The sequence below is a fragment of the Crocodylus porosus genome, unplaced genomic scaffold (genome assembly GCF_001723895.1).
Source record: "Crocodylus porosus isolate Cpor-Errol unplaced genomic scaffold, CroPor_comp1, whole genome shotgun sequence".
NCBI classification, from domain to species: Eukaryota; Metazoa; Chordata; order Crocodylia; family Crocodylidae; genus Crocodylus; species Crocodylus porosus.
In genome coordinates, this window is record NW_017728886.1 from 85,324,903 (window position 1) to 85,333,524 (window position 8,622).

The window sequence follows — 8,622 nt, forward strand, 5'->3', positions numbered from 1 at the left end:
TAGGCGCGCGAAGGCGCCCGCCCCCAGCCCAGCTTCGGCGCATGCGCGAGAGGACGTTTCCCGCGCAGGCGCGCCGGACAGCCAGCCGCCGCCTGGTCCAACGGCCTCCGGGACTGCGCAGGCGCGGGCCGGTGACTGGGGAAGCGGGGAGGGCTGTGGAACGGATGAGTGTGCAGGTGCCCGTGTCCAGCTCAGGGGAGGGGGGAGGCGAAGAGCGAGGGAGCCCCCTGCAGGCGGGACGGCGCCAGACGCCTCTACCTTCACGAACCTCTGCTCTGGGCATCTGCGGGCTGCCTGCCTCGCGGGGAGGCCTGCGGGGTTCAAAGCCTTCTTCTGTGTGTTGAGTGCAATGACACGACTTCTGCCCCCGGCCACCTGTAACAAGCAGAGGCCTTTTCCCCTGGTAGCCCGAGGGCAGAGGCGAGACCCGCCATCCTCAGCACCCCGGGCTGCCTTCAGCCCCCCCTCAGGTATGCTACACCCTGCACGGCCTAGGAGGTCTGCCCACGCCATGGACCAAGAGGTTTCACGCACCAGTAGCCGGTAGCACACAGAAGGGCTTTGGGACCCACCAGCCACTCTTGTTATTTTTCTGCAGTCAAAACATAAGTGGGAGCCAAAAAAACAGCATCTTCTGAGGGGGCCTCTAATCGAAGGAGTCCGAGAACCACTGCTGTAAGTTAACTAAATTACATGCGCTGCATTAAAAGGCTACTGGTCCCTGAGTGCTCCCTACAGGCCTATGAGTATTTGCCCCTCCCGCCATTGGCTGCCCCTCCCACTGAAGGCTCCACATCACTATTAAATGAAGCCCAGGTGCTGGTGGGAGTGGAAGGGTGTCCCTGAGGTCCATAAACGAGGTGGGTGGAGGCTTGGGCTTGTCTCTTGCTGGGCTGTGGGCAGATACAGCAACATGGCTCTTAGTTTTGGCAGAGCTTTGCTGGGGAAGGATTAGTTTGGCTTTGAAGGGGGGAGTTGAGTTGTGAGGAGAGTATGTAGGCTCTTGGTAGTGTTGAGGCTGTGCTCTGGATGGAAGCTGGAGTAAGAGGGCTCTTGTTCCTGTGTGGCTTTTAATTTATCAGGGGTGAGCTGTGTACCCCTTTGTAATGGTTTTAAGCTCAGTTTTATTTTAGTGGCTTTCAAAAACCCTAACTTGCCAAAATGCCTCTCTTCCTATTAAATCTAATTATTTAATTTTCCCACACCCCTCCCTTTTTTTCCTCTTCCACTTGTAAATTACTACTGAACAACAAGCGTGTGCCTTTGGATGCATGTTTTTTGAGGGGGGTGGTGGTGTTTAGTTTAGTACTACTTACCTTGGTCTGCCTAGAAAATGTGTACTAGGATTTTTTAGAACCAATTGCTTGTTTGATATGACTAATGATATAGAATATATTCTTCAAGTAAATCAGTAGGGATACAGTGCTGTTCAAACACAGTAGCTTTCACCTGTACCTCTTATGTAAGAACTAGTTTCCTATGGAGTATGAACTTTATTTAATACAGTAGGCATGCTGTTGTCTGAACACAGCACTCTTTTTAAATACTAAAACTTCTTACTGAACTGAAATTCCATGGTTTTGTGTTCCTTACAAGCAGCTCAGTAAACTAAAAATAAAATCTGATGGTGTGTGTAGGAGAGGGAGTTACTATTATTTAGCTACTCTCAATGGCCAGCATAATCCAAGGGTCACTGACCACTGCTTTGAATATTGGTTATGTGGCTAGTATATTTTAAACAAACAAATGTATATGTGCTGGCCTTGTAGTTCTCTCATACTTCTCAACAAACAAACAAACTTGTAGAAGACTGGGTAAGATCTGTCTTGGATATAGTAATGCTTTCCACTGCATATAACAATTGTCTTGGTTTTTTTTCTCATGCAATATTTGTCTAGAAAGACAGCTGATTGAGCTGGACACTGAACTTATTGACTTGTAAGCATACATGCTAGCATTGCAGGACAGGTTATGTGGTTTCTCCCCGTTTAATAGATATAATGGGGGAGTATACACTTTTTTTAAAAAAAAAAAACAAAAAAAAACAACAACACCAACAGTGCCACTGAATATATCACACTTGGCTGTTTTCTGTGACTCTTCTAGAAAAGTATGATTGACCATGTCTGACTTAACCTGATAGCTTTAATGTCATTTTACTGCTTAGAAAATGAACACTGCCCCAGCTTCAGAGAGTGGACCATATTCCACAAACCACACAAGACCCTTCTTTTATGCACAGCCAACAGCACAACAGCCTTTCCCAAATCCATGGTACCTCAGTCAAGTCTATAATCCATACTGCATGCCTGCACCAGGTAAGGAAAAACAAGCCATCTGAAGAAAATTCTTGTACCACTGGTGGAGCAAAAGAAATGCAAATATTATGCTACAGACCCTTAGACCTGTTAATGTAGTTTCTGAAGATGGGTTTAGTGCATATATTGAAGGGGTTTCTCTTAACCTGTTGTCCTCTTCTGTTGGTAATTCACTGTCTGTGTAATCTTATGATTTGTTGAGCTTGGCAACTTCTGCTTCAAGGCGGAACTAAATGCTGATCTTAAGAAGGTGGGGGGGAAAGTATTTTAAAGATGAGTCTTGAATTTACTACTCAGTAAACACCCTTGGGGGATTCAATGCATCTTTCTACTTATGGCTCATGGAGTGTGAAAAACTAAAAACTAGATCAAGTAACTGTTTCCTAATAAAGGACAAGGTATCTATGTGATCAGAGTTCATGAAAATGCAGCTCTCGCTCTCGCTCTCGCTCTCGCTCTCGCTCTCGCTCTCGCTCTCGCTCTCGCTCTCGCTCTCTAGTTTGGAGCTATCCCCTTAAAAGGCACAGTTAGACTAGTTTAGATATTACATTTTGAAGACCAATTTGAATCTGCCTCAATCTGTGAAGCCAAATTCTACTTAAAATAAGGGTAGCCTACAGACAGGCTAGTCCTCTAATGGCCCAGTAGGATTGTGGTGAGGGGGGTTCTTGTGCAGTACTTGAAGGTAGGGTATTGATGTAACAGTTGTTATTCCATGTGGTGTTATCAGAACTTTTTTTGTGTGTGGTCTCTTTTAGTCCTTTTTATTTCAGAAGATAACATTTTTTATATAGACAAACTCTCTCTTTTCCCCCCCCCCCCTTTTTGTTTCCCCCCTTTCTAGGATTCAGAAATGGAAACCCATATTTTCCATTTTATTCTGTTGCACTGCACGAGTACCCTGGATATTTTGTTCCACAGCATCCCATGCACACAAGAGTTAACAGAAGGCCTTATTTTAATGCTCCCCCACCCTCTCCTATGTTTTATCATGCAACACGCTTTAGGCACTATAGCAGTCCTGGGAAAAGAACAGAAACCAAAGAAACACAGACTGATCCTAGACAGCCTGAACACAAAGCAAAAAAGCATCAGGATCTCCGTACAGAAACGAAAGGCTGTGATGCAGGAAATATGGCTTGCGTTTCTTCTGGTATTGGTACAGAAACTGACAGTACTTCAGAGAAACAGGATTCATCTGGATCTTCCATTGTACCAGAGAGAGAGTTTCATAAGAGCCCTTCCAGCACTGCACAGTATAGAAATCTTCCTTCAGGAAGCTATGCTTTTGAGAAAGAAGAGGTAAGAATAGAATATGGAAATGGCTCGCCTGCAATTCAGCTATGGAAGTCCTTCAAAGAAACTATTCCTTTGTATGATGTACCAAGTGGCAAACCAGTCCCAGAGAATATAGTGCAACGTGATTTATTTTCTGTTAGCTCTTGTGAAGGGCTTATATATGGCCCTCATGAAGGCGAGGCATTGATGCCAAGCACTTACTCAGATGAGCGCAAAGCTGTCCCTTCAAAACAGAGCATCGATGTGCAGGAAAGAGAGGTCCAAAATAATGAAGCAAAGCTGGAGGTGGAAAAACTGGGAAATGCAAGCCAGAAAGCCAAATCCCCTCAAGGTGAAGCTAGGGCAGTACAAATAACAGACCTAGCCAGCTCAATTTGTAATGATCACTCGGTGGCAAGGCAGGACACTCTAATTATATCTAAAATATCTTCTAGTTCTAAAAGATCTACTGGCTCAAAAGCTTCTCAAGATGAATCCAGCTTATCTCAGCAGGCAGTATTATTCCCATCCAATATGGAGATAACAAATGACATGTTCCTGCAGCAGAAAAAGCTAAATCAGAGCCACAGTGTAACAAGTGGAAGTCAGATGACATTGGATAAAAGCTTATGGTGTGACGAATCAGTTGAGAAGTTTGTTCCTTCTAACAGCTGGCTGGCTGGCTTGGATAATATGGACACTAACTGCAACTATGATGTCCGTTTCCCACAAAGGAAATATCAAAATGTGCTCAGTGTTTCTTCTGATGAAATGTCCTCCAAAGAGGAAGGCTCATCAATTGATAATGCACCAGTGTCATACTTTGTCCCTGACTATGTGCTTCAGAAAAGCATGTACACTTTACAAAAAAATGCAGATGACTTGGAGAAGGAGAAAATTAAAAGCAGTGGCTCCCTAAATGAAGATGAGGAACAGGTAGACAGGGAGCAGACCAATGATGTCAATAACCAGAACGTCAAAAGCTGTTCAAACCTCAAGATAAAAGATCTTTCCAGCAGAGGTAAAAAGATGGGCAGCCTCCCGAGATCTTCCAGTAAAAAGAAAATCTATTCCCTAAAGAAAAAAGCTGTTAAGAGTTTGTCTCTGTCAGAAGCTGATGACTCTGAAGAATTCTCAGTGGTGGAAGAGGAGGAGGAGGAGGAGGAGGATCTGGATGAAGTTGACTATTTCTTTCATGAAGCCACCCCATATGAAATGCTGGCCCCTAGCAGAGGTAGCTTCTACCGTCAGATTGGTCAGAGGATGCTTTGGAAACCACCAAAAAATTCTGTCCCAGCTCAGCTAATTAGCTGGCCTGCTAGAGAGAAAGTAAAACTGAAGAGTGGCCTTGGTGAAATTGGTCTATTTTGTAAGCCAAAGGAGAAGGACCAGGATGAGGTGGTGTACAGTGACTATGGGTACTATGAAAGAAAGAGGCCTACAGCAAAACGAGAGGGACTACTTAAAGAGGGATCTGATCACAAGAGAACTCCACAGAAGCGTTCAGGAGGTAAGCTAATGACCAAGATGGTGTCAATCATAACTTGGAATGCTTTATGACAGTGGTCTCCAAAGTGGGGTGCACAAGACAATCCATTGAGGTGTGGGAAGAAAATATTAGAACTCTTATATAAAATAATATTAGTACATTATATATTTAGTACTGTACTAAATATATAGAATTAATAAATAAATATGCATATATTGGGGGGTGCATGCTCAAACTTCTTACTGATGGGGTGCTCGATCAAAAAAGTTTGGAGACCACTGCTTTATGGTATGTGTTTGCTAATTGTTGGCTGTGTTCTGTAAAGCTTTGAAAAACAGGGAAAAGAATGATGTACTATAACTCCTAAGAAAGGCCAGAGATGAAACTTTTGTAGGTAAGGAACTGAAGCAAACACATGAAGCCTTCTACATGAGGCACAACGTATCTGTAACTGGCAATTCACACTTTTCTAAAATGTATAGTTGGATGAATAGTATAAAGCTGGTGGTTTTTGTTTTATCTGAAGTCTTTTTTGTTATCTAAATTCCCACTTTGTTTCCGATTCTGGTAGAATATCAGTTCATTTTAATGAGCCTGACTGTAATTAAATGACATACCTTGTTTTAGACACTAGTCTCCCTTGCATTTTATGTAAACACTTTGCAACTCAATAAGGTAGGATATGCTGACAGGCCAACTACTGCAATTGCTTTAGAGGATAACTCATGAGAATCAAACTACTAGAATGCCATCTTAAAAATAAAAGGTATTGGATTTACCCAAAGGACCTTGATTCCTTTACTCAAACTTCTTATTGTCAACAATATTTTAACTGATTATTTAGAACTATAATGCAAAGTTTGCTCTTCTTTCCTGTGGAAGTGAATGCTTGTGTTATGAATTGCTTTTGGTTCCAGGTAACTATTTAACCTTGCTAATTACAGTTTTACAGTGTCTCTGTCTTAACATTTAAAAGCCTTAAAGAGGAAGCAGTTTAATCCGTTATATTAACAGTTCTTTCCTCAAATCCAAGTGGGTTATATTCCACTTAGTTGTGGCTTTTAAAATGTAAATTGAGGTTCTAGTTTTGGACCTAACCAGTTAGAAACTTGGTGCTTGGCTAGTGGTATTGTATACCTACTCCATGTATGTATACTGGGCTCAGTTGCTATCTTAACCTACTGTTACTGCAATAACAAATTGTGAGTAGTAATGTATCCTGACTGTAGTTACTGACATGCACTATTAAAATCCCATAATATGTTTTGATTAGGGAGGTTACTGAAGGAAAACATGGGGTTGGCAGTTGAAGACTACTGGATTAGAAGTGGTGCTAAACCCAAGCTTGCCAGCCTGATACGTAGTAGTCTATCGCCCCCAGCCATAATGAAAGAACAAGGTACTGTTTACTTTACCTCATACTTGTTCCATAGTATGGATTAGATCATCTGTATCTGGCAGACTAGTATTTTTGTCTGTCCTACCCTAAAGCTAGGCATAAGCATACTACACACAAGCAACGCTTTTATAAAAAGCTACTGCCATAAACTCTGATATGGTGAAGTGTTGCTTTTTAGTTGTACAGTGTTCAATATAACCATGTATTGCTGCATAGATGTTGTTGCAGTATTTTGTAGATGCTCTGCACTTTCCCATTTGCATGCCCGCACCAGCTTACTGTTTTGATGACTGGCTACACTAGGTAACTGGAAAGTCGGCCAATGCAGCAACTGCTTTCAGGGTAGGCTGGCTAATAACTGCTCCACTGGCAGGCTTCAAAGTACCTGGATTGCAAATATTATCTCGACTTTCCCAGACTGGTAGTGTCACAGCATGCGTTTCTTCTAAAAATGTCTAGTATCTACCTTTTGAAAGAGGAGCAGAATAGCGTGCAAGGAAGAAGTGTTTTTACAGGTGGTTTGTTTTTTTATTTGTTTTTTTTAAAGGAAATAATAGACACTGTTAAGTTAAAAACCTGTCTGGCAAAACTCAAATGTGCTAAATTGCTTGGAGAAGTAATATTGCTACTTTCTTTTATTATTATTAATGTCACTTTAGACAACCTGCCACTGGACAAACCAAAGAAGAAAAGGGTAGGCAAGCCCCCTTATAAACGTAGAGACACAAGACGCGAGGTGGAAGAGGTTGAGGTGTGGGAAATGTCTAAACCCAGTGCACGCAAAGGTTAGCATGCTCGTGGAAGGCATCGGCACTTGACTTATAAACCTCTCTGTCAGCAACTGTGGTGATAGCCTCTTTTCTTTCCTGAGGTCTTTAGAGAATTAGCTGAATTCACAATTAGAGTACCTTTTTAGATTGCACATACACAAGCAGGACTCTAGCTGCTGTATGTGGTTTTACTTGCAACATAGACAGATAAAAATTTGGACGGCTATGTGTAAATCATGTATGCACATTAACAATGCTACATTTTTAAGCTTTGTGGGATTCAGGATCTCATTATCTTCAGAGGCAAAATACAGATGGCAGGGAGACGGCAAAACTACAAGCAGTTATTTTTGTCTGTCATAATTCAAAGTGCTTCAGTCAAACATCATAAGTAATAAATGTGCCCTAGTCATCTCTATTTGTAAATTCACACTATTGGAAGTTAGCCAAAGATTTGAAGTCTCTCCTAGGGGAAATTTTTGAAGCAAGAGAGTGTACTTATTGGCTTGGTGTACTCAAGGCACATGATTAGGATTTGGGTGCAGAGAGAACTTTTTTTTCCATAACAGGCAACCAAATAGTATGAGATGATGGAATAAGCCTGCATAGTCCTGAAACTTGTCCTTTTAATCAATGGGTATTGACCCAGAAGTAGACTGTTTTGAATGTCAACATTGTACCTCTCAATTTCTCATCTGTTTTTAGTAAAAACATTTGAGTAACCTGCATGATCCCAAATTGTCTCCTTTTTGTCTCCAGAATGGCCAGATTTTCTGGCATGCCTCCATTCCTGCAAAATGTCTGTTTATAAAAGAGAAATAATGTTGTGAGACCCTGAACTAAAACTGAGGCATGAAACAAACCATAATATTTATGACGGTGTTGGTTGTATATTTAACTGGCTCTTAATCTTTATTGCAAATTAAAATGTTAATTTCTAGCATTCTGGACTGTTTCCTGGAGTGCTCTATGATTTGGGATCCTTGGCTGTAGAACCAGGGCACTCTAACATGGAGAGAGGGGCTTGAATGATTTTTGAGCATCACTTCAAAATTCCAAATGTACTTCTTGTAGTAGTAGTAGGGGCAGCTTATTTGGTGGGTTTCTCCTGCCTTGCCTTTTTTAGGCAGACATGACCTCCATAGTGTGAAATGCATTTTTAAATAAAGCTGATCTTAAACATTTCCTCCTTTTTTATCTCTAGGACATGGAACAAAGAGGGCTGTCTATAGAAGAAGATAATTTCAAAAGCTGGGAAAGAAACACAAATTTTTTTGAGGTTTGCATGTCTAACAAGATTTTTTTGTAAGTTACTATGCACAGTTAAAGGGTAAGGAATTTGCACTGTGTGAAGACACTCAAGTCAAA

General features: G+C 41.7%; 1 protein-coding gene across 4 annotated transcripts; it reads left to right on the forward strand.

Moving 5' to 3' along the window:
• The first annotated feature begins 149 nt into the window (after window positions 1-149).
• LOC109312318 lies at window positions 150-8,622 on the forward strand. 4 transcript variants are annotated; one of them, XM_019538328.1, is made up of 6 exons: window positions 150-335; window positions 2,168-2,318; window positions 3,163-5,106; window positions 6,359-6,484; window positions 7,144-7,269; window positions 8,459-8,622. In XM_019538328.1, exons 1-6 carry the CDS (start codon window positions 165-167, stop codon window positions 8,494-8,496), a joined length of 2,556 nt encoding a protein of 851 aa, XP_019393873.1. In that variant the 5' UTR covers window positions 150-164; the 3' UTR covers window positions 8,497-8,622. The 4 variants fall into 4 exon arrangements, with proteins under 4 accessions (XP_019393873.1, XP_019393845.1, XP_019393864.1 ...); XM_019538319.1 differs by lacking the exon at window positions 150-335 and adding an exon at window positions 558-860; XM_019538309.1 differs by lacking the exon at window positions 150-335 and adding an exon at window positions 961-1,084.

Bases quoted from the DNA above. Each gene is read 5' to 3' on its own strand.
- LOC109312318 (XM_019538328.1), top strand. From the start codon at position 165: ATGAGTGTGCAGGTGCCCGTGTCCAGCTCAGGGGAGGGGGGAGGCGAA. The intron at 6,485-7,143 runs GTACTGTTTACT...ATGTCACTTTAG, and splicing joins AGCCATAATGAAAGAACAAG to ACAACCTGCCACTGGACAAA. The intron at 7,270-8,458 runs GTTAGCATGCTC...TTTTATCTCTAG, and splicing joins TAAACCCAGTGCACGCAAAG to GACATGGAACAAAGAGGGCT.